Source organism: Amphibalanus amphitrite, unplaced genomic scaffold (genome assembly GCF_019059575.1).
Source record: "Amphibalanus amphitrite isolate SeventyFive unplaced genomic scaffold, NRLGWU_Aamphi_draft 000985F_arrow, whole genome shotgun sequence".
NCBI classification, from domain to species: domain Eukaryota; kingdom Metazoa; phylum Arthropoda; class Thecostraca; order Balanomorpha; family Balanidae; genus Amphibalanus; species Amphibalanus amphitrite.
Genome location: NW_024882479.1, coordinates 150,362 through 176,709, shown reverse-complemented (window position 1 = coordinate 176,709; position 26,348 = coordinate 150,362). Strand labels below are relative to the sequence as shown.

Here is a 26,348-nt window from a genome sequence, read left to right as displayed (position 1 = left end):
CATACCGAACCGATGACCCACTGTCAAAAATTTTAGCCCGATATCTTCGAAAATAGCTAAGTTGGCCGCTTTTACTTTTTGCGGTAGTCAATATTGACAATATTAGCCCTCGAATGTGTGCAGCGTTTTCCAACTTCTAATGTGTAGGGGGAGGGGAGGGGTTCGGTCGGACCCCCTGCCGTTCGGCCCCTGATCGAGCTAGAGCTTCGCGGAAAAAAACGAGGGTGTTGCTCGCGTGATGAGAGGAAGCCGATGATACCCAATTTTAAGGTCCTACTTCATTGGTTGACCTTCCAGGTCAGGTCAATATTCCAAAAGTTGGGAAAATCGGGATCTGCTAGAACTGCGTAAAGTGAAGCTGTTATCGGGTTTTTCGGGGTGCTGATCACAAATATCTGATGCTAATTTTGATCACAGATGATTTCTTCATGCATTTAGGCCAGATCGGGTCAGGTCAGGTCAGGTCAACCATTAGGCGTCCTACCAGCTACCCATAGTAGGTGTCAACTACCACTGACGGCGTCGCAGCATGTCACGAAAGCACTAAAACAGTACTTCGTAAACGTTCAAATGGATGCTAAATTCGAAATCAGCCCTATAAACTATACCCTAGAAACATGTAAAACTCGAAAAAGTGAACCGAGGTCATCAAAGGTCAATGACCTGACCTGACCTTCAGGTTATCTTCACACCCACCGTGATGCATGGGAAGAACATCATTTCACATGTTTGGACATCTACAATCACAAAAAGACTGGAAACGCGCGGATAATGTGAGCTGACATGCGCCAAATCGCGATTCCGGCCGAACATGGTCTCGAGAATCAGGTCACAGGTCAAAGATCTTTTGGGTCAGGGTCATGAAATTTTTAGAGTAGGTGTAAAACTGATCAACTCGAGGGTACTAAAAGTTTCGTCGCGATCGGCCGCTTTTTGCGCGAGTTATTTGCGAACAACCATAGGGGGGGGGGGGGGTCATCCGACCCCCCTACACATGCGAGGGTCAATGCTTCCAAATGCACTTATCGGTTGGTACCTTTTCGACATGGTACACCCTCAAAGCTCTTAACGAGCCTTCGCTCGGGTGTCCCCCCCCCCGCTTCACCGGCCATGGCTGGATTTCTGCACCCATGCACCCACAATGTTCCAGCCGTTCCTACGCCCATGGTGTAAATAGGAGCTGTACCACGGGGTATCAGTTGGAATTTTTTCAGCGCGATTTCCATACATGGAAATGCTTGAAATGGGTGGATTAGTATCAATAAAACGTAACCACCACCAAAATACTGCGTTATTCTTATCATAGGAAGCGAATGGCGAGCTAAAAAATTCCACAACTTGGCTCAGCTTCAGAGGCTCCGGGAGTGGAGGCATTTGACACTACCGGTTATGGTCAGGTTCGTCTTTTGGTGCCATAGGAGCAGTGCATATTTATGTATCATCAATCATTTCATACCAATACGCCATTTCTTGTGAAATGATATTATTCAATTTCAATCATACCAAAATGTCACAACTAACATACGAACAAAGCAATTTAAGTAATTAGGATCGCGATCGCTAAAATGGCCATCTATTGTCTCTGTAAAACTCTAACAGTTGAATGTATCACATGCCAGGCAGATAGTTACCTATGTTGTTGAGTGGGGTTTATCCGATAACAAGAAAGCCGACACGGGTCGACCGACTAAATAACCGTTGTCGTCCGGTCCTTCTCGTTTGGCGGCATCGGCTCGTGCCTCTGATTGCGTCATTTGACGTCACTGGCGTCACGCTGCGTCTGCTAGGAATGTCTTTAAACAGAGGTCACTAGGACAAATGTCTCGTGAGAGTAATGGATGGATTCTGCCCGCTGCCGTTTTCCCGTATTGGAAAAGCGTGTTTAGCACATCTTTGGCACGTGTGTTGTGAAATGCTGCGGAAGATATCGCATCAACTATTTCAAGAGCTGTATAATCGACCTAAGGCATGTTATAAATCGGATTTCCTAGGCTGCCTTGCTGCCTGTTTTCTAAATCGTATCATGTATATGCCATCCCGAATTATGAGTTCTAAGACGAGGAAAGCTGAAAGAACCATCAAAGTTAGCCTTACCTGCTTCTTTCCATCGGAAAGTGTGTGTGTAACATTTTGTCTTTTACCTGCGGTCTGTACTTCATCACACTCCCTAAAACCTGTTATGCATTAACCCGCGCCGGGCCGGTGCTCCGCGACTTCCGCGCCGGGCCGGGGGGGGGGGGGTCTGAACACCCCTCCCCTTCTAGCTCGGCTCCTGGGCCACGTAGGGACACGCGGTAAGCGACACTCGAAAGATAAGGAAGAAAACACCTCGATCATTTTTTAGGTCAGGTCACCAAAGGTCACCAAAGTTAAAGGGACTATCCCACCTTCTAAAATGTTGTTAAAACCAGTTAAATTGTGCCCGACTTTATAGATTGGATGACCAGGAACACGGTTCTGGCATTTATTTTTCATTAAACATCTTAGGCTTCCCATATTCCAAACACAAACTTTCAAATATGTGACGGCACAGCCCAAAATTACCTCCTTCCCCAGGCCACATTGCTGTCATAAAGCTGATTCTGTTTACTCTGTAGGCACCACAACAAAGTTCAGACCAAGTTTCAAGCGATTTTTCAACGAACAAACCCATTTAAATCAGAATGACTAAACGAGGTGACGTCACACTAACGGTCGCTCCATGTTGAAGATAGGGCCTTGTACAAGGTCCATTTTCAAATGAAGGGAACGAATTTCTTCAACACCAAGAGGCCGCGGGGGTTGCAACCTACCCCCCGAGGGTTATACAGAAACCTATATAGATAGATATAGGTTTCTGAACCTCGCCGCAAACTTGGCTATCTCAACTCAAACCCCATGTTAAAGGTGGGATAGTCCCTTTATAATGTTAGCTATTTCAACATTTTGGAAACAGTGCCAACGGCTAACCCCGGAACCGATAGAGCTACAGCACCGCGGAAAAAACGCACTCGATAGCCCTTTTAACGTTCTTTTCCTAACATGCCCTCAGATTTGACCTCAGGTCAAACTCAAAGGTTCAAAAGAGCCACGACATTTATGTTGCCAGCATCGTGTTCCTCTCATCGAGACGCGTCGAATGAACTATAATTTGACCTCAGGTCAAGGTCATGACCTGACCGGAAAAGGTCATGTTGCATATCAGTCAATCCGCATCGTCATGCCGAATACATCTAAGGCGTTTTCATCGCTCTAGCATGCCTCTATCAGGAGTTATTAGCGAAAACTGTTAGATACTAATCGTGACCTGAGATGACCTCGGGGACATAACGAGGGGTCGCAGTTGCCATTTTCCGGTTCAATGTGTCAATTTTACCTGCATCCCGATTTTTGAGAGTGTCTAGAGTGGCGTTCTTGCAAAACAGACGCTTTTCAATTTTCTCCCATTTACTTATAATGGAGAGGCCGCAAAATTGACCTGACCTTAGGTCACCGATATCAAAATTCCGAGATATGCATTTTGTATATACTGTTACTCTCATCAATCGCTGAAAGTTTCAACTTTCAAGGCAATCGTTCAGTTGTAGCTTTGACGGACCATCTTATTTCTTCTGAGGTGAGGTCACTTGGCGTGACCTGGTGACCTGGCCTTGAGAGACCTGGGTCTGAAATTTTCACAACATGTTCGGAAAAGATGCACGAGCAGGTGTGCCAAAAACCGCAGGGGGGATGTTCAAACACCGCCCGGCCCGACGCGGGTTTTAACGATGTGATTCACTGATTGCGTAAGGATTTAGAAGCTATTATCATTGACCTGGCGCTTATTTTTTTATGTAGCCTATCATCACACATTGCACATTGCAGAACACTGGAACTGCTTCATCGAGCAGAAATATTTAGCTTTTTACGTTGACAGCATTTCCATCTATTCTGTAATTCAATTCATCTAACACTAATTCACCTACCTCATCACTTCAACTCACTAACATGCTCCACCATTGATATAAGCGTCACGTGCGCACGTGTCTGAGCTGTGGTCCACTGGCGGGCCGGCACGTGCCAGCTGTTTGACAGACAGGCGTATGTCTTTTCTATTCTGTCGTATTTCTGAAACGGAAGATAAATTAAGACGTGTTTGAAACCGGTAGACGAAGAGGACACAGAGAGTGAGTGAGTGAGAGAGAGAGAGAGAGAGAGAGAGAGAGAGAGAGAGAGAGAGAGAGAGAGAGAGAGAGGGAGAGGGAGAGAGAGAGGGAGAGGGAGAGAGAGAGAGAGGGAGAGTATGCAGTCGAGTTCATTAGCCCTCGCCCTGGCAGGGCATTTTTCATAACACGGCCTGGCAGGGGGGGGGGGGTCGATGCGACCCCCCTCGCGATTGGCTCCTATGGCACCTAGAAACACCAAATTTAATAGGTAGGTGGGCCCCCTGGAGTTCTCGCCCCTGTGCAAATTTGGTTGCTTTAGGTCAATATTTAGGGGGGTTTTGGGGGATATAAATGTAAAAATTTCGCTAAAAACGGGTCAAAAGTTTTTCGCTTATAACTTTTAATCTAAATAAGATAGAGCAAAAAGAAAAGCACCAGTGAACTCAGCACGTCAGGGCGCGTCGAATGATATACTTTTTAGCTTGCTTGAGTGTACTTAAAGTTGTTCTTAAATTTTAAGTAAACTTAAAATTATAAATTAAGTTAAAGTTAACCAAATTGCATCATATCGCATAGCATTCGATTCGGCTGATCACCAGGAACACAATGATACCATTTTTTAAGCTCTAGCGTCATTATGTGCCAAGTTATTGGCAAAAACGTCATTTGACCTCAGTTGACCTCATCTGACCTGACCCATGGATAAGTACACCAAACAACGAAGCACCAAGTGACCTGCTGTTATTTACTATGGATTCAAAGCACAAAAGTGATAGAAAGAAGTAGATATCTCCAGTATTTTCGGAATTTAGTATTTTCCCATAGGCTTAACATTACGACGTAATGACCTCTAACTGACCTCAGGTCGGTGACCTCAAAAGACCCGAACTATATGTTATACAACTCGGTGAACTTAGCACATCCTGAAAGTTTGAAGGAAATCAGTCCAGTTCTGTGAGTTGGACAGGTGCAAAAAGAAAATTGAAATTTGACCATGACCTTGTACCGGTTTTTCTGACCTGGTGACCTGACCCAAGGTCACCCGGACCTGAAATTTTCAGGTCATATGTAAAAAGATTGCCCCATAGGCTGTGCCAAATTTGGCGGCGCTGCGCGCCGCCGTTTTTACGCTATCTTCGAAAAACCTTAGGGGGGGTCGCATCGACCCCCCCCCCCCCCCTGCCAGGGCGAGGGTTAATCGCACAAAGTAATGTCAATCCAATGGCATGCGAATAACGACGCCATAACACCGTATCAGTTGCCGTTACGGCCGGACCGACAACATAGCACGCAATCTTTACCATTACCTAATACCTATCCTCCAACCACCTCCTATCCCCCAGCCAGCACGGTTTCCGTCCGCGCCATTCGACGGAAACCGCGCTGGCTACCGTAACCGACCAAATCCTCACAGCTGCCGACGGCGGGGAGATCACCCTCTTATGTCTTATTGACCTGAGCAAGTGTTTTGATATTATCGACCATGACATTTTACTTCGGAAACTCGAGCTGCACGGTGTGGATGTTCAGTGGTTTAAAGCTTACCTGACCGGCCATACCCAGAGTGTGTCACTCAGAGACCACACTGGAGCTGCCAGCGTCTCCCCGCCGATGCCGAACTCGATGGGGGTTTTCCAGGGGTCTGCCCTGGGCCCCCTCTTGTTTACCGTGTTTGCAAATGACATGTCACTGTTCGCTGCGGGTGCAAGTGTCGTGCAGTACGTTGACGACACCCAGGTGATTGTCTCTGGCAAAAAGAACTAACTTTCGGCTGTTATTCATAGCATGGAAAACTCATTGACTGCTTTGGATCAGTGGTTCTGCGCAAACGCCCTTAAAGTAAACGCAAACAAAACACAGCTCATCACTCTCGGAACAGGTCAAAATTTGCGCGGCCTTCCAGACATCAAAATTGCCTTCCGCAACACTGACCTCGTACCTTGCCGCGAGGTAAAAAATCTTGGCGTTATTTTCGACCAGAAATTATCATGGGACGGTCACGTGGGTGTCGTCGGCAGGCGATGCAGCGGTACTCTTGTCGCGCTGTCACATGTCCGTCACGTCCTGCCTGTCGGTGTCATCAAGACACTTGTAGCCGCCTTGGTTCTCTCGCAGGTCACATACTGCCTTTCCGTCTACGGCAACGGCACTAAGAAAAACATTGACAGAATTCAAAAGGTACTGAACTTTGCTGCACGAGTCATTTTTGGAAAGAGAAAATTTGATCATGTTAGTGACCTGCGCGGGAAACTTGGCTGGCTGCCCGCTCAGCACATGGCCGACCACCGTACACTGTGTCTGGCGCACAAGGTGATTGCTGGTGGCGAGCCCGAGTCACTGGCGGCTGCATTCGTGTGCAACGGTGACCGGCGGTCCCGGCGCACGAGGCAGGACGGGCAGCTCTACGTGCCGAGGTCCAACACCGAGACCGGCAAGAGACGCTTTTGCTCGAGGGCACCTGCCCTCTACAACCGGCTGTCGAGTGACCTGACACCGCTTAGCCAGCAGCGTTTTTCACGTACCGTGAAGAGACGCCTGCTGGATCTCCACCGAACGTGACCGTTCCGACAGCCGTGGCCGCCACAGCACAGGGGTAGCCCTGTGTACCGTGTATGAGTGCGTGTGTGTGTGTGTGTGTGTGTTTTTTATCCATGACAGCGACCATGTTTGACTCGGAGCTTAACCCTCGCCCGTATTGGTGTTTTTCCAGCCGCGAACGTATAAGGGGGGGGGGGGGGTCCGTTGGACCCCCCCCTTGCCGTTTCGCCCCTGATCGAGCTAGAGCTTCGCGGAAAAAACGAGCGTGTTGCCCGTGACGAGAGGAAGCCGATGATACCTAATTTTAAGGTCCTAGGTCATTGGTTGACCTTGCAGGTCAGGTCAATGACCAAAAAGTCGGGAAAATCGGGACCTGTTAGAACGTCGTAAAGTGTGACTGCTAGGGGGGTTTTCGGGGCGCTGATCACGAATATCATGTTAGTTTTGATCACAGATGATGTCTTTATGCATTAAGTCCAGGTCGGGTCAGGTTAGGTCAGGTCAACCAGTAGGGGTCCTGCCGGGTATTCCTAGTAGGTGTTAACCGCCTCTGACAGCTTCGTAACATGTTACGAAGGTACCAAAACTACTTCGTAAACGTTCATATGGTTGCTAAATTCGAATTCAGCTCCAAAAACTGGCCTAGAAACATGTAAAACTCGAAAAAGTGAACCGAGGTCACCAAAGGTCAGTGACCTGACCTGACCTTCAGGTGACCTTGACACCCACCCTAATGCATGGGGGCAACATCATATCACATGTTTGAACGCTTGAAACCACGAAAAGACTGCAAACGCGCGGCTAATACGAGCCGACATACGCCGAATCGCGATTCCGGCCAAACATGGTCTCGAAAAGTAGGTCACAGGTCAAAGGTCATTGGGGTCAGGGTCATGAAATTTTCAGGGTAGGTGTAAAATTGATTAACGCGAGGGTACTGAAAGTTTCGTCGCGATCGGCCGCTTTTTACGCGAGTTTTTTGCGAAAAACCATGGGGGGGGGGTCCGTTCGACCCCCCCCCCCCCCTATACGGGCGAGGGTTAATAGCCACACTTTGAGTGGACCGCTCTACGATGGCAAATACAAATACAAATACAATCATTGGACGCTACTAGTCTATCACAAATAAGTGACGTCATCATTTCTAGCTGCTACATCTCCTCACCCAAAAATGTACATTGACATAACTTACAAAGATGCGCATAATCACCAAAGTTTTAATGAACTCTTCCTGCTTCCTGGGCCGCTTTTATAAATAACTACATAACTGTTTCAAGTGGTGTCTAGGCAATTTGATTATAACATTATCAAATAAAAATATTTGCATCTCTCCCTCCACGCACTTCTCATCATCTCTAACACAATTGGTCGGCGGGAACTCCCCGAACCATCCAGCTGGTCACCCCTGGCGGCGACCTGCCGAACTAACCTCACCCGCCAGACGCCGGGGAATCCCAGCACCTCCCCGCCTTTTACAAGGCCGCGGCGCCGTTTCGGAAGGGCCTCAGCTATAGGGCGGGGACGCGAGAGCTGACCCCGGGATACTTTTCCAGCCAGGGTCATTGTGTTATGCATGAGCGGGGCCGGGGATAGATGGTCAGCGCATTGGATCGGTCATGAATTATGTATGAGAGCCGTTCATGCGCGCGGGGTAGGTTTATGATCGGAAACGGAGCAGAGTACAGAGCCATGATCGGTGATGGCTGTGTGAAGAGTTTTGAAGGGGCTGTTTATATACATGACGCCTATAGGTATATATTAGCTGTTTTCACAACGGCCATCTGGTACACATTTGGTGCACATCTGGTGCAGATTAGGTGCAGATTTGGTCAAATTAAGTTCAGTGTGTCTCTTAGTAGCTGTCAGCTAGGGCTGCACTAATTGCTTATATCCTTGCTTTGTCATATTACAGGGCCTCGGCTAAGGAATTTTGACTGGTGGGCCACTTGGGCAGCGACATGGACTGACCTTCGTAGCCATAGCCCCCCCCCCAATTTTCGATTTCTCCCCAGATTTCGGCCATTTTATTCTGCAAAAAACGTCAGGATGGCATTCAAAAAATGTAAAAAACAAAACGGGGCTCGACCCCCCCCCCCCCCCCGACTCTTCAGAGAGAGAGGAGAGAGTAGGGACCCACAACCCTCTCAGTGGTGATACTCCCGCGGTGCACATAAAATCGCACAAGCACGGAATATATAGTCTACGACATATCGTAGTACATATCGACATATCGACATGTCGTAGACTATACATTCATATATTCCGTGGCACAAGTATGCACACAATATTGACGCAGATTATAAAAATTTGGACGATAACTTTACGGCCGTGAGTGGATCACTCGCCGACTAGTCGGAGATTCGGAAGCGGTCGGACGGGATCGGGCGTTGTTGGGTGGATCGGGAGGAATTGTGAACAGCACGAGTGCAATTTTATATATTATGTATAAAGTGGGTTGTAGCAGGAACCCCAAAAGGGGGTTGTAGCAGCAACCCCTACATCTCTGAAAATGATCATTAACACGCGCAGTGGAAGGGTTGCGAGTACTACGCCCAGTGGAAGGGGGGGGGGGCGGATGTCGCCCCCCCCTAAGATCTCAGCTCTCACTGGAGCTAGAAAGACGAAATTTGGAGGGTAGGTGGGGGCCATGGGGAACTCTGTTGTGTGTGAATTTCGTGACCCTAGGTCAATATCTTCAAGGTCAAATGAGGTCAAATGTGGTCAAATCTGCCATATTAGCGACTTTTTTTTGCGTTTACACGCCGATAACTCAAAAAGTTACCAGCCGATTTTTTTTAATCTTTCACTATACGAAAGAGCAAACATTTGTGAGTATGTATGGTAAATTTCTAGATAATCCAACAATAAATATGGCCGTTAGAAGCCTGCTAAGGGTAAGATGTCGCCGGCTGAAGCGGCATCGGCCGACGCGGGAAACGCGGCAATCACAATTTTGTGTTTACACACTCATAACTCAAGTTGTTACCGGCCGATTTTCAAAATTCTTTGACCATACGATTGCCTGTACGTTTCTCAGTCTTCTCACCGAATTTGACGCGAATCTAATATAATCAGCGGTAAGGAGCGCGATGTAAAGACGGAACCGTCCCGCCCAGGCACAGTCTACAATTCAGGCGGCGCGTAACGGCTAGCGCCGGCCGCCGCGCCGCCGCGGCGGCAGGATGTTTGACTTTACACCGCTATTACTAGAAAAGTTGTGAACCGATTTCCTTACTTCTTGCACGAGAAGATCCGCAATTCAATTCTGGACAGGTAGCCGAAATTTCACATTGATATTATGCTTGCGGCGCGAGTTATTGGCGAAAAACAGGAGGGGTGGGCGAAATCCGCCCCCCCCCCCTTCCACTGCGCGTGTTAACCTTCGCCCCAGTGGGGGGGGGGGGGCATATGTTACCACCCTGTCGCGTTTTTTGCGTGTGAATAAAAAACCGCGGCGCGTAGCGCCGCGCCGCTTGGGGTAGCTTTTGGTACATCAATTTTGGACAATGTGTGAAATTTTTGACCCCAGGTCATGTCAGGTCAGGTCACCAGGTCAAGTTAACTGACCAAGCCTAAAAAAGTTTGCAATCATGTCCAGCCTGCAGTGTTTGTCAGAAAGGTTTCAAACTTGGTGGATTGCATGCTGTTATGGGCGCCTACAATTTGTATATCTCGGATTTTTTTATATCCGTGACCTAAGGTCAGGTCAGTGGCGAAACCTTTCCATTACAAGTCAATGGAGAAAAATGAAAATGCCTCTAGATCCGTGTGTACGCATCGGAACAGTCCAAATATTTCAGAATCACAATGATTTAGTCCACTCGTGATGACCAAGGTGTCATTTTTGCTGATAGCCTCTAGACAGGTCATCCGAGGTCACTTGAGGCTACAAACAGTTTTTTGCCAATAACTCGCGATTGGAAAGAGATAGAACGCTGGGGATGGTCTCATTGTGTTTGCCTTGTTGAGACGCATCGACTGATATGCAACATGACCTTTTCCGGTAAGGTCATGACCTTGACCTGAGGTCAAATTTTCAACTTGACCTTTCAAGGTCAAATTATAGTTCATTCGACGCGTCTCGGCGAGAGGAACACGATTCTGGCAATAGAAATGTCGTGGCTTTTCGTAGTCGAAAGTTATTGTCGAAAAACACTTTTCGTAAAAACAGCTATTTTTGGACTTTTTGCCCTCTGGAGGCCAAACCGTTGACCTGAGGTCAATATTGATAATGACCTTTTCAAAAGAAGAGTTCAAAAGCTATCGATTGCTCTTCCATGCGTTTTTCTAGCTACCATAGTTCCTGAGATAGCGGCATGTTTTCTGAAAAATATAATGACAATTGGCAAATTTTGACCTTTGGTGACCTCTGGTGACCCCAATATTGCTCTAAGGTGAAAAATGACCGAAATACTTTCAAACGTACTCATTGAGAGCTATCGACTGCTTTTTACTGCGTCTTTCTAGCCCTCTTAGTTTTTTAGTTAGAGGTGGGTGGTAACATATGCCCCCCCTCACTAGGGCGAAGTTGGCTGAGACCGCCACTGGGGCGCGGGTTAAGCCTATTGGTGTCGCATGGAAAATAATTGACTCAAAAGCCCTGAAGCGCACTGCGCAGCCCTGATATTTTCTTTAAAAAAAAAAAACTAAGTTATATACACGTTCACTTCTGGTGAACAGTGTCCCAAACTTCAGATTTCTCTTGGGTGTCTGAGTGGAAAACTCGAGCCACCCAAAATGTGAGAGTGGAAAATTATCCATTCTTATTCTTGAGTGTCATCTTCAGCCCAAATGATAAATTTTTGGAACGCTGACTGTGAACGGTTCGAAATTCGTCCAACTGGTCAGATGTGTGACTGCAAGCATCATACCGGTCGTGAAGACGCATAATATCGCTTGCAGACTTCAATCGGCTGGAAGTCGCCGACACTACCTCTAGTTTGACTCTGGCTTATATCGTGTCTATCGGCGAGCCGTCTGAGATCGCTCGGAGGCTTATCCCCGACCGTCTGAACTGGTCTGTTCTTTTTCGTAGTGTTTCTTGTAACCGACTGGTCTGCGGCCGATGCTTATGTGACTGCAACCACTCGATCGATCGGAAAGCTTGCAAGAACTCTCGCAGACCTCGATCGGCTGGAAGCCGCCGACACTATCTGTAATTGACAGAGGCAGACGTCTTTCGCGATTATTGCATAAAATTCAAAGCCTCGGTCACACTTCACCGGATTGGACCAACGGACGAGAAACGGACGAGAACTGTCAGCGTCCGGTGATGTCCGATTGTTTTCGTTGGACGTCCGTTTGTTATCCGTTAATATCCGTTCCATGTCCGGTGGTGTCCGGTTGAGCACACCGGACACCACCGGACATGGAACGGATATGAACGGATGAGAAACGGACGTCCAACGGAAACGAACGGACATCCCCGGACATCACCGGACGCCGTCCGTTTCTCGTCCATTGGTCCAATCCGGTGAAGTGTGACCGAGGCTTAGTCCACTTAGTCCACTATAGTTCACTTTTTACCCCAAGAGGATATTGCAAACAATAGGTTGAAGTTTTTTTTTCACAAGAATATGTTTCACCGATGGGTCCTTTACAGCCTGAAAATGTACGATAAGATCTGCTAATTCAATTTAAAATGTGAAAAATGTGAAAACTTATATTTTTTCGGAAAATTACTGGTGGGCCAAATCTTTGAGGCTGGTGGGCCATTTCGGGTCACTGGTGGGCCATTTGGCCCACCAGTTAACCCTCGCCCTGGCAGGGCATTTTTCATAACACGGCCTGGCAGGGGGGGGGGGGGGGGTCGATGCGACCCCCCCCCTCGCGATTGGCTCCTATGGCACCTAGAAACACCAAATTTGGTAGGTAGGTGGGCCCCCTGGAGTTCTCGCCCCTGTGCAAATTTGGTTGCTCTAGGTCAATATTTAGGGGGGTTTTGGGGGGTATAAATGCAAAAATTTCGCTAAAAACAGGTCAAAAGTTTTTCGCTTATAACTTTTGATCTAATTAAGATAGAGCAAAAAGAAAAGCACCAGTGAACTCAGCACGTCAAGGCGCGTCGAATGATATACTTTTTAGCTTGCTTAAGTGTACTTAAAGTTTTTCTTAAATTTTAAGTAAACTTAAATTAATAAATTAAGTTAAAGTTAACCAAATTGCATCATATCGCATATCATTCGATTCGGCTGATCACCAGGAACACAATGATACCATTTTTTAAGCTCTAGCGTCATTATGTGCCAAGTTATTGGCAAAAACGTCATTTGACCTCAGTTGACCTCATTTGACCTGACCCATGGATAAGTACACCAAACAAAGAAGCACCAAGTGACCTGCTGTTAAGTACTGTGGTTTCAAAGCACAAAAGTGATAGAACGAAGCGGATATCTCCAGTATTTTCCGAATTTAGTATTTTCCCATAGGCTTAACATTACGACGTAATGACCTCTAACTGACCTCAGGTCAGTGACCTCAAAAAACCCGAACTATATGTTATACAACTCGGTGAACTTAGCACATCCTGAAAGTTTGAAGGAAATCAGTGCAAAACTGTGAGCTGGACAGGTGCAAAAAGAAAATTGAAATTTAACCATGACCTTGTACCGGTTTTTCTGACCTGGTGACCTGACCCAAGGTCACCCGGACCTGAAATTTTCAGGTCATATGTAAAAAGGTTGCCCCATAGGCTGTGCCAAATTTGGCGGCGCTGCGCGCCGCCGTTTTTACGCTATCTTCGAAAAACCTTAGGGGGGGGGGTCGCATCGACCCCCCCCTGCCAGGGCGAGGGTTAACATGTTAGCCGAGGCCCTGTCATATTATCAGAGAGAATCATCGATTAAAACACACATCGATTAACACGATTAAAGCAACATCGAAACAAACAAATAAATTCATAAAATAAAGATATTTGCAGTAAAAGAGCTTAGGTGCAGATTTGGTCAAAATAGGTGCACTCGCCGGATAGCCCGTCGTGAAAACGGCTATTACATATATACCTAAACCTATGACCGAAGGTTTGTTGTCAATAGTTAAAACACTATTCTTTAGAATCGTGTTTTTCTATTGAAAACAAATCTGAGTTCCCTGACAATTTGGCAAAAGCTGCCTGAGATAAGTATAAAATCGATTGCATAACACCGCGCAATAGCGCCATTCGTATAACCATGAAACGACCAAGAGGAATAGAACGTTTATGATATACATTGCATGGCAAAGTTTGTTGACTTTGATCTTACCTACTAGGTATTTGCATAGTCCGATAGAGTTTATGCAGTTTTAGTGGAATTTAATACATTTGAAAAAAAAAAAAACAATTAAACAGCTGCCCTAGATATTTTCATAGGTATCACAGGGGAGCATGAAAATCCCAGGTGTACGAGTATAACTAGGGCCTTGCCCAGTCCCACCCTCATCCATAAACCTGTGTGCTGCTGCCCTGCTTGTCAAAGTAGGTAGAGCTATCGTTATCACTGGGACACATGACAACGACATGTACAATTATACACTATCTCGAAATCTACCACATTTTGTCATCGATGTGGTATGATAACAGAATTGTGTTGGGAAAGCCGGTGTCAGTAATTTATCAGTAATTTGCTCATGTTAGATAACTGCGTCTGCTGGGCTATTAGCTGAGTTTTAATCCTGAGGCACACGTTCTCAAAATGGTGCAAAAGATATGGACAACTAAATGCTATTGCAAAACGGCATTCTTGGTTATGCTAATGCAAATTCCGTTGTCGATGCGAGATTTGTCTGCTGCTGAATGTATGGTATAGCCGAGCGGTTAACGGTCTCGTTTTGACACTATAGGTAAGCAGCCAGGCATTACCGAAACCTACAGCGCAGACGCGTAGCTTAGCTCATAGGCGCGCGGGGGAACAGGGGGGGGGGGCACCGGGGCACTGTGCCCCCTTTTGATTTTTGCATCATAACCATTATAACCCTATGGCCCTATGGGCGTTGCATGGAAAGAAAGGGGCCAAAAGTCGGCAGTACCCCCCCCCCCCCTCCTTACGATTAGAGGTGTTCCCCCGCCACTGGCTTCGCTGCCTTAACCCGCGCCCGGCTGGGGGTCCTGGATTTCCACGCCCTGCTGGGGGGGGGGTGTTTGAACACCCCCCCCCTTCTAACTCGGCTCCTGGGCCACGTAGCGATACGCGGAAGGCGGCGTTCGAAAGAGCGTCAAAAATAATGACGAAACCACTTCGGTCAATTTTTTGGTCAGGTCAAAGGTCAGGTCACCAGAGGTCATTGAAGGCAAAATTTCGCCGATTTCCAGGTCGAATGTCGAAAATTTCCAAGAAGCCAGCGCATAACTCGGGAACCAATAGAGCTACAGCGCCGCGGAAAAGCGCATTCGATAGCCCTATTAACGCCCTTTCTGACCAATTTTCTCAGATTTGACCTAACGTCAACGGTTTTGCCTGCAGGGGGCAAAAACTGCAAAAATAGCCGATTTTTTCGGAAACAGTTTTTCTGCAATAACTTTTGACCCAAGCCATGTACGAGCTTTTTGTTACCGGCATCGTGTTCCTCTCGACAAGACGCATCGAATGAACTATAACTTGACCTTGAAAGGTCAACTTGAAAATTTGACCTCAGGTCAAGGTCATGACCTGACCGGAAAGGGTCATGTTGCATATCAGTCGATCCGTATCGTCGAGCTCAACACATCTAAGGTGTTTTCATTGCTCTAGCATGCCTCTAGCAAAAGTTATTTGCGAAAATCTGTTAGATACCATTCGTGACCTAAGATGACCTCAGGGCATAAATAGGGGTCACGGACACCATTTTCATGTTCAGTGTGTCTAAACCACTTGTAATTCAGTGTTTGGGAGTGTTTATAATGTCTTTCGTCCAAAAGAAGCGCATTTCAATTTTCTCCCATTGACTTATAATGGGGAGGTCGCAAAATTGACCTGACCTTAGGACATCGATATCAAAATTCTGAGATATACATTTTGTACATGCTATTGCTCTTAGCAATCGCTGAAAGTTTCAAAGCGATCGGTCACTCGGTGTAGCTATGACAGACATTGAAACTTTTTATGAGGTGAGACCTGGTGACCTGACCTTGAATGACCTTGGCCTGAAATTTTGACATGTGTAGAATTGATGTATGATAAGGTGTACTAAAAACGGCGGCGCTCCGCGCCGCCGTTTTTGAGATATTCGCGAAAAACCACAAGGGGGTGGGGGGTTCAAACACCCCCCCCCCCCCAGCAGGGCGCGGGTTAAACAGCGTTTCCTGAAACAAATGCATGACATTATTCGGTAGTTAAAATATTCATTTCCAACTATTGCTTCTGTAACGAAAAACATTGAACAGTACAGCGTCCATATCGGCGTTCTCAATAACCTTTCACCTATCGTTGACACATTGAATACTTACAACGACCCCACTCTCTGTTAACTTACCCTCATAGACTTGTCCGTCTACCGACCCACGGGTCATTCACCCCATCATATTTGTTTGCAAAACGCGGTCAGCCATGGCTGATCACCGCTCTCATGCAAATTAATTGTATTGTGCTGTCATTCTTTGCCATGTTGCAGCTATCAGGTTTGGGATTTTCGGCATATGGAATCGTCATCTATTCAGAAATGTTTCCTGCTTGGCACTTGTGAGTAGTGATGCTTCTTCAATGGATGCGAGCCTGGGCAGTGGGCATTGTTCTGTTGAAAGTTGGCTTTCTTTTTCGGTCTACGTCAAACGATGTACTAGACGCCATCGTCCTTTGCCATTTACTTATACCAGCCAACCCTGATTGCTACACTGTAAAAAAAAGTTCACTAATTTCCTAGTTATCCAGCCACTTTTCACTAACAAAGTGGCAGTCTACTCCCAACAAAATGGGAGTAGACTGCAAAGTCTACTGGCAATCTTTGTAGTGAAAAGAGGCCGGATAACTATGAAATTAGTAAACATTTTTTACTGTGTAGTACCTAATCCCTGATGTAATTAAGGACCTACCGACAAAAGTATCGGACAACACATTCTCTCAAAATGTTGCTTAGGCGTAGTCCATTTTCCTGAACAATCATGGTTGCCATGGCAACACGTTAGTTATGGATTTTTAGCGTTTTTTAACGTATGTTTTACCGTCCATGGCAACACCTTGTTTTATACTTCCGTCACGAATATTTGGCGTGCCAATGCCATTACGCTTTCACCTCACCATACTTTCTAACCAGTCCTTGGTTTGACCACAATCGTCATTTCCTACGAAACATGCACAAAGCAACGCACGCAACAATAGTTCTCTATTGGAGCCTCGGGGAAAGAATAGTCCTTCAAAAGCGGGGGGAAATTTTATATATGAGTTATATATGAGTAAGAGCCGAGGTGCCATTTCCCATTGCACATACATTCCCAATGCACTTACACATGGATAATACTTATGATCACAGATCATCGAATATTGTTTTGATTTTCTTATTTATGCATACCACAACATCCACACGCATCGTGGCTTTTCAGTTGAGGTGAATATGAGATCGAAACACATTACTATGGCAAGGATACGGATAGGATACGGGACATTGTGGTAGGATGGTGAAGAACTGCGAGTGCTGCTGCTGCCCAGTTGGCGCAGCGCACATCTGCAGCCTGCAGCACACATCATAGATTCGGGTCTCACTATTAAATTTACTTACGAAATTCTACGAATGAAATCTAGAAACAAAGAGTTGTACTATCAAAACGAATTCATGAGCACTAGGAAATAGACAAGAGAGAAAAACGCGAGCCTGTACAGAAGAAGACATAGAGAAAGGGAGATAACCTCTAAAAACCTATATGCGTTGTATGCTCATCCCTTACCCTCTCTCTGTTTCCTCTTTTTCATAGCTCTGCCACCAAAATAGGTCAACCACCCTTGCACAAAAAAATATGTATGTTAATGTATGTATGCATATATGTATTTATTTATCTAAACGTCAGCAAGTATCACACACCCAGCTACAAACGTAGTCATGGATTGAAACGAATCCTTGAGGGTGCTAACGATTTGTCCTTTTCGTTTCAGGTTGTTTTTCCACCACCATGGTTTTAATGATGCTTCAACTTCTCTGCCTTATAATGGCCAGCAGTGTCCCTGGTGGTGAATCGTTGAACCTCAACTTACACCGTTCGCCGCTAGGTGGGTGTATAAAACATAACCGCGAATATCGAACTTGGCTCTTTGAGTGAGCTTTTGCCATTTGTCTAAAATTGTACAATTATTTCTTTTCTGTGAACGTAAGCATTCTTGCCTAGATTAAGCTAATTAACCCGGCAGTTGCTGGGGTATTTCGCCACCCACCGTTTGCTGGGGGGGGGGGGGGCGTTAAACGCCCCCAGCCGATAACTCGAGAACCAATAGGCGCAGCGAAACGCACGAGGCGGCAAACGAAAGAACGCGACGAGACGCTTCAGATGAGTACTTTAAAGTTGAATTTTGAGGTCACAGGTCGGGTCAAGGTCAGGTCAAACACCTGAAATCGGGCTTTCAGTTGCATGGATTTCAGGACTTCGCAATGGGCGCCTCTCGTCATAAACTCTGTCAAAACAGTGCACAATCCATCATATAAGGCCTACAAGAGTGTCAGCTCCATGTAGGGGTCAATCAAGCATAGGTCAGGGTCAAGGTCAGGTCAACCGGGTAGGCACATATCACCGAAAATCAAAACTGATATTCGCAGCCTGTGACACATGTTTTATGGGTAATTTGGGGCGTAGAACACGATGGTGACATTCATTTTATCATATGTGTACGTGTTTGGCTCAAAAAGTTCAATTTAAGAAATGCATGTATCATGGTCGTGAAGTAGTCACGAGAAATTGCCAAGATTCAGTTCAAGATTTTGGAAAATGCGGAACGATAATCAATAATCGAAGATAGCCATCTGATTGTGCATGGTATTGGCAGTCTAATGGCGTTTACGGCATGTCTGTATGTCTATTCTGTGATTTTATATGATTTTTTGAACATATGCCGTTTTTGGTCGAAAACTCAGAAATCATGACGTCACTAAAACCTCGATATCTCAAAAATTTTCCGATCGATTTTTTTGAAACTTTGGCAGAATAAACTTCAATCAATTCCCTACAGGTAGCCAAAATTTGGCGCGCCTGCGGCGCGCCGTTTTTATGCTATGGCCCGGCGAAAAAAAGTGGGGGCGTTTAACGCCCCCCCCAGCAACTCGCGGGTTAATGTTGTTTGTGCCTGTCCCTCTTTTTTACTGGCTGTTGTGTCTTTTTGAAAAAAAAATGCTTTGGGTGTATTAGGTACTGAATGAATGCATTTTTATTAATCTAATTGTAAGTTGCACGAGAACTCATCCATAAATTAGTGAGAAAAAAGAGCGAAGTTTGGTTATGACTAAGACTTAAGCCTTTAGGTATCTTAAATGCAGTTTTTTAACCCGCGCCCGGCTGGGGGTCCTGGATTTCCACGCCCTGCTGGGGGGGGGGGGTGTTTGAACACCCCCCCCTTCTAACTCGGCTCCTGGGCCACGTAGCGATACGCAGAAGGCGGCGTTCGAAAGAGCGTCAAAAATAATGAGGAAATCACTTCGGTCAATTTTTTGGTCAGGTCAAAGGTCAGGTCACCAGAGGTCATTGAAGGCAAAATTTCGCCGATTTCCAGGTCGAATGTCGAAAATTTCCAAGAAGCCAACGCATAACTCGGGAACCAATAGAGCTACAGCGCCGCGGAAAAGCGCATTCGATAGCCCTATTAACGCCCTTTCTGAGTAATTCTCTCAGATTTGACCTAACGTCAACGGTTTTGCCTGCAGGGGGCAACAACTGCAAAAATAGCCGATTTTTTCGGAAACAGTTTTCCTGCAATAACTTTTGACCCAAGCCTTGTACGAGCTTACTTTTACCGGCATCGTGTTCCTCTCGTCAAGACGCATCGAATGAACTATAACTTGACCTTGAAAGGTCAACTTGAAAATTTGACCTCAGGTCAAGGTCATGAGCTGACCGGAAAGGGTCATGTTGCATATCAGTCGATCCGTATCGTCGAGCGGAACACATCTAAGGCGTTTTCATCGCTCTAGCATGCCTCTATCAAAAGTTATTTGCGAAAAACTGTTAGATACCATTCGTGACCTAAGATGACCTCAGGGCATAAACAGGGGTCACGGACACCATTTTCATGTTCAGTGTGTCTAAACCACTTGTAATTCAGTGTTTGGGAGTGTTTATAATGTCTTTCGTCCAAAACAGGCGCATTTCAATTTTCTCCCATTGACTTATAATGGGGAGGTCGCAAAATTGACCTGACCTTAGGTCATCGATATCAAAATTCTGAGATATACATTTTGTACATGCTATTGCTCTTAGCAATCGCTGAAAGTTTCAAAGCGATCGGTCACTCGGTGTAGCTATGACAGACATTGAAACTTTTTATGAGGTGAGGTCACTTCAAGTGACCTGGTGACCTGACCTTGAATGACCTTGGTCTGAAATTTTAACAACATGTGTAGAATTGATGTATGATAAGGTGTACCAAAAACGGCGGCGCTCCGCGCCGCCGTTTTTGAGATATTCGCGAAAAACCACAAGGGGGGTGTTCAAACCCCCAGCAGGGCGCGGGTTAATCACCGATGTGACATTACTATCTTTTTTCCCCCAGTGACGTCACCAATGGACAAGCCGGCTGGCCGCACGCGGAGGTCTCTGGTGCCTCGTCAGAGCCTTCCCGGAAGTGTGGGATTTGCAGTTTTCAGCGGGCGACAGTTCGACATTCTACCTTTCCAAGGTATCGTACCGCACACCAGCCAGCCGGCCAATCAGCAGTCGCGGCTCACCGGCTCGACCAATCAGCGAGGCCGTCACACTGTGTCGACCAATCAGAGCGGCCGCAAGAGGTTCGCGCCGACCAATCACGGTGCTCGACGCAGCGTGACCGGCGGAAGTGCACTCGGTCGGACGGGCATTTTTGCAGCGCTAAAGAACATCAGAAATAAATCAAGTATGTTTGGGCCTCAGCAGCAAGGTCAATGTGATGGCCTTGGTGTTCGTGACAATTCATAATTTGCACACTGTTCAGAGTTCACGGTAGGCCTATGTTTGCATATGTTTAGAGGTGATTGTGTTTAATATTTATATTGTACTGACGTATATCAACCAGAAAATGGCTTCAGGTCACACATTCCGAGATAAATATGCAAAGATGCATCTGCATATGCAGATTGGTGTATCTTACTGCATTTACATACAACACGTCTGATCATGTCCCTTACATGAATGCCTACCGATCCTAAATCACAAGTACCAGTTCGGTCTACATTATAAAAACGGTTGATAAAATATGGCACTTTCAAAAGACGTTTGTGTGTTTCATGCAATTAATACAAGCCTAATTTTAGTCACACATTTAAGGTGTATTTTTCGTTGATTTTCATCTGATGCTAACGATAGGTATTTGACCATTTCAGCTCGGCAGCATCTTCGCTCTCCTCCTAGAAGACAATTCTTCCAAAACTCCAAACTCAACTCAATAACGCGCCAAATCTTCCAAATCAAGCAGACAACGCGAGACAATTCTGTCGGAACGAAAAGCGTGCTTAGTGGATTGAGCCGCTTCCAGCAGAAACCGAGCCGCAATGTGTTTCTCAGCAGCATCACTAAAGGCAGCGGCAGCGGCGGCAGTGGTCTTCGGGGATCCACCAGAACAACGTCGGCCTCTCCCATAGGCATCGTGGTGACAAGTCACGGTAAGTAGTGTTTCCGTACTAATTTTGGTACCATCTGACTTTTTTTGAAAGAATTTATTACATTTTGTGTAGTGGTTGCTCGTAACAAAGTCCGGCTTGTCAGCTTGTGCTCAAAATTTATACGTGACGTGTATGTCGATTGTTAGGTAGCAAACCAACTGACCGCTCAGTTGCTCTGCAAACTAACTAGGTAGGCATACGAAATACCGAGTTATTTTGCAACGGAACTTGGCAGACCTGACAAGTTCCCTAAGTACGAGTATGTAAGTTCCGTACGTACCTGTATCATACCTGTATGATGCTAAATAGACGACCCAGTGTCAATAATTGAACGGTGATTCAACATATTGATCAATTAATTGTTAGTAATCGCTGGTAGAGCAAACCTTTTTGAATGTCATCAAGCTGTGGTCGGTTGGTCCCCCAGGGTGTTTTTTATGCCGAATAGGGTCATTACTTGCACCCATCAGACCCCATTGCTCCTACAATTAACCTTCACACTTGTTCAGGTGTAGGATGAATCCCTCCTTAAAAGAATGAACCATTCCGGTTTTTCATAAATTACTCCGGTAATGATAACCGTGTCTCATCACATATTTCAATGTCTCCGAGGTAATCATTTTTAGACCTCTAAACGATAATGACCTGGATATAAAATGACCTTTATCTGTGACCTCTTACTCGAGATCATGCCAAGCCAGAAGGTCAATTCGATGCATTCAAATACACTAACTCAATTGGTGTAAATAATTAATACTGAAATGATGATGGTTTGCCCAGCGACCCTCAATACTCCTGCCGAAGAGTTATGTTACCCCCAGAGAGGGCAGGCCCCAATATTTGCCGACCCCTGACCTGAGGGTTCTGGGCAAGTGGACTCTTGCATCAAAATACCTAGCTAAGTAAAATTGTTTAACTATTTTTGCAGTTAGCTGCTAGCCTGTTAGTTATTTTGCACTGCAGCTATAACGAAACGTTACAAGTACGTGGTTCAAGCCTGTGCAGGAAAACCACCTTTTGTATAATAATGTATATCAACAAAATAATTGTTAAAATGTGTTTTAATCTACGTCACCAGCTCAAGCTACACTTCCTCCAAAGTCCAAGACGTTTGGAAAATCGCAATAGAAATTGATGTGTGCTGCGACTGAGACCGCAGGCCTGTGCTGGGTCTCGTTTCAGCCGACTGCCAAACGCGGTACCAAATTTGGGCGCCATCGGTCTCGCCCTTCTAAGTCGAAGGTGCGCCAGGCCGCCGTGGCACATGTTTCTTCTACGTCGAAGGCACTCGGGATTTGATAAAATAATTGAATAATATTTCATTTTTCTTTTACAGAACAAACGGTCTTGTAGTTTCGATGTAAAACGATTTTTCCCATTCGATCTGTCTTTCTAATAAAAAATTGTCACCAAAAAAGCATCACTCGACGATAACATATATTTAAATAATGTTTAAACAAACCCCTCACCCGGGGAATACGGCAGGGGTCGTATCAACGCCCAGACGCCCCCGCCTATACATGCCCGGGGAACCCCCAGCTGACCTTTGTGGTTGTCCTTTAACCATCCCTCGTGTGGTGTAGTATAGCTAGCTTGGAGTGCAATCGGTCATCTATGGAAATGTAGAAAACGGGGCCTGCAGTGCAGACAAGTGCAGGAACACCCCGACTGTGACACATGTCATGGAAATATTTTACTTTGATTTTCAATGTGACACGTCGCATGCTGGTCATTCAGATACATAACTGACTGATACAAGGCCGAGCGACTGCACGGCAGATCGACAGTCCCGGCCATCAATGCCGGAACACCCGACTACTCCGAAAGGAAGCCTGTCAAAGAGTTGTTTTGCTTAAATAAATCAATAGGAATTGAAAATGTTATCATTCGAAGGAGCGCAGAGCTTCGCTTTTCTAGCTACTGTAACCATGTGATCGACATTGGAATCATCGATCAATTATCGCCACTAGATCGTCTATTTCGCATATCTAATTCCCTCGCGAAGTACGCGAAACTAGGTAGTTTGCATCCTTCAAGTAGTATGTATACAATAAATGAACGGCCAGCTAGTTTGCAGTGTAACTAGTTAGTTTGGAAACTACATGGCTGGTCAGGATAAAATAATTGAGCGCCTAGCTAGTTTGCAGCGCACTTAGTTTGCAAACTATCTGGCCGGTCAGGTAAGCTGCAGTGTAAACAAGGTACATTTCAAATTTCCGGATTCCGCATGTTGTTTGTAAACGCGCTTATCATTGCGCATTTCTTTCCGCCAAAAGAGCAATGCTCCTTCTTTGCTGAGCGTTATTTGTAGTAACAAAACATGCCCCAGCTTGTGTCACATGTGACACGACCTTCGCGATTTTCACATTCCAATGCATCTCTAAATCACGTGACTCTACCGTCTCTTGCGACGTTATGGGACATTTTATCATGTGTCTTTCTTCTTTTTTTTGCAGGTTTGCAGGCGCATTCTCCTCCTAACGCCCAAAATATGGAGACTTTTCTGATCCAGAGAAAACACGGCCCCGGCCACTATGTGGACGGAACTGCTGGAACTGGAACGCTGCTCTCCAGTAAGTGGGGAATACTGGGGAAAACTTGGGGAATGCTGGTGAATGATTAACACCGAGGTGCTGCTGTCCAGTAAGTGGGACTAACACCGGAACGCTAGTGTCTAGTGAGTGGGAATATTGGGGGAAAAAATGGGCAACAGTGCGAATCGTGAGACATGCTGGAGAATGTTGGAAATTGGCTGGAGCCGGAACGCTGCTGCTGTTATGGCGTCCTCGTCACCCATGTCAGTGTTTTGTGTCTGACCTTCTGACGTATCTGATCTTCTAACCACGTCTTTCACCGAGTTAGAGTCCTGCATCTGACTGCCTCTAACCGCGTCTTCCGCGTTCCGTATACCGCATCTGACCTTCTAACCCCCCTCTCTGCCCCCATGTCGTCACGGTCAGTATGACCCGATGCCGTATCTAACCCCCATGAGACGGGTTAGATACGGTATCTAACCCCTCTCCCCAGGTCAGTGTCCTGTATCTGACCCCACCCCACCCCCTCCATCTGCCCCAGGTCAGTGCCTAGTATCTAACCCCTCTCTCCCCAGGTCAGTATCCTGTATCTGACCTCCTCCTCTCCCCAGGTCAGTATCCTGTATCTGACCCCCCTCCCCAGGTCAGTGTCCTGTATCTGACCCCTCCCCCTCTCTGCCCCCAGGTCGTCGCGGTCAGTGCCCGGTGGTGGACCAGTCGCGGTGTCCCCCTCTGCCCAGCGGGCCCCTTCCCCCGTCCTGCAGTAACGACTACCAGTGTCGAGAGCCCACCACAAAGTGCTGCTACGACCCCTGTCTCACAGTCAGCAAGTGCGTTCGGCCCGTTGGAATATAAACGATTATCACCCTTATTGAAAAACGTGATAAAATGTCGAAAAACGGAAGCAGAAATGATTATACCGCGATCTGTCGCGTTGAGCTGGCCTTTACCATGAGAACTGATAGCATTTGTATATTTTAGACGGAGACTATATCTTGTGTGCATTAGGACGATAGGTTATCTACTGAAGCATGTCAGCAATGTCAAATAATAGGTACTACGGTTTGGAAATATGTTCGACGCTTTCATAATCTTGGCTTCTTCAAGACAATATGGAACCGAAACTGAAGTATCGTGACATCTTGTAACCACTTTATTTGCCGCATAAATAAACAACAGTGGCTTGTATGTGTCAGTGTTTATTTGAGTACATGAACTCGAAATGAAATGACGCCACAATCTTTATCATTATTCAATCCTTATGTGCCTTAACCCGCGCCCCACTGGGGGGGGGGGGCTATTTGTAGCCCCCCTCCCGTTTTTCTGCAATAACTTCCAAACCACTTGACGTATCGACGCCAAACTTTCAGTACCTTCGGCTGCATCAATTTGACACCTTTTGTTAAAATTTTAACTTCGTAACTACCATAGATCGGCCGGAAATGACGTCAGAGTGACGTCATGTTCGGCCGATTTCGACGCAAAACATTGAACCACGGCAATCGCTCCCAAGAGCTCAGTTTTTAAGCTAGATCCAATTTCTTTGCATGAGAGGACTCAGAATAGACTGCGCTATCAAACTGCCATCTCGGATTTTCGAAATTTTGAAAATTTGGAAAATTTAATATAATAAAATAAAAAAATTATATTTTTACATTTTTTTTCAAAAAGTTTTGATTTTTCGAAAAAAAAAACCGGAATATATGTGATAGAACGCATTATTATGACTAACTCTAGCAAGTTTTAGCTAAATATCTTCAAAAATGGCCAAGTTTTACGCATTATTGCAAAAAATTCACAATTATTAATTTTTCAAATCAATATTTCAGCACGAATTTGACATCGTACGCCAATATAAATAGCACCATCGTGTTCCTGAGCTCACACTGCATCCAATAGACACCTTTTTTGTTGAAAAATTTTAACTTCAAAATTTGACCTTTTTTGACCTGAAAGTGACCTGACCTAAGCTAAATTCGACTCAAAATGACCTCGAATGACACAGACGACATCACATTCGAAATTTCTGGCCTAAATGGACCATAAAACATATGTCACGTGACCGACGCATGATATAATATTTTCGTGACCTGTGATGACCTGACCTTGACCTGAAAATCAAAGTACAAGTTTGGTATCCTCGGGGTATCTAGAGCATCTGTTCACGAGTGTGTGATCCAAAAATGAGCCTGATCTGACTTGTAAGACGGCGGCCAGAGCCCAAAACGTGAACAAGCAAAATTCTAATAATTTTTACTTTGACCTGACCTGTGACGTCATCGGTGACCTCGAGGTCAATGAAATTAGGTTTTGCGCGACAGTTTTCCGGGGCTATCAGACGCCGTTTGAATTTTGACGATCGGCCCTGTAGTTTCGGAGTTAGGAGGGGGGGGCTATGAATAGCCCCCCCCCAGTAGGGCGTGTTATACGCAAA

At 45.9% G+C, this 26,348-nt stretch overlaps 1 protein-coding gene across 2 annotated transcripts in view; it reads left to right on the top strand.

Annotated features, from left to right (window-relative positions):
• LOC122368884 overlaps positions 1–25,102 on the top strand; it is a 44,503-nt gene extending 19,401 nt beyond the window's left edge. The window contains exons 2-6 of one of the 2 annotated variants that reach the window (XM_043343196.1): positions 17,699–17,812; positions 20,297–20,422; positions 21,102–21,380; positions 23,837–23,953; positions 24,600–25,102. In XM_043343196.1, the coding sequence (XP_043199131.1) occupies positions 17,716–17,812; positions 20,297–20,422; positions 21,102–21,380; positions 23,837–23,953; positions 24,600–24,769 (789 nt within the window). In that variant the 5' untranslated portion in view covers positions 17,699–17,715 and the 3' untranslated portion in view covers positions 24,770–25,102. Of the gene's footprint in view, positions 1–17,698; positions 17,813–20,296; positions 20,636–21,101; positions 21,381–23,836; positions 23,954–24,599 lie in introns of both variants that reach the window. The other variant, XM_043343194.1, reaches the window with a different exon arrangement.
• The last annotated feature ends 1,246 nt before the right edge of the window (positions 25,103–26,348 follow it).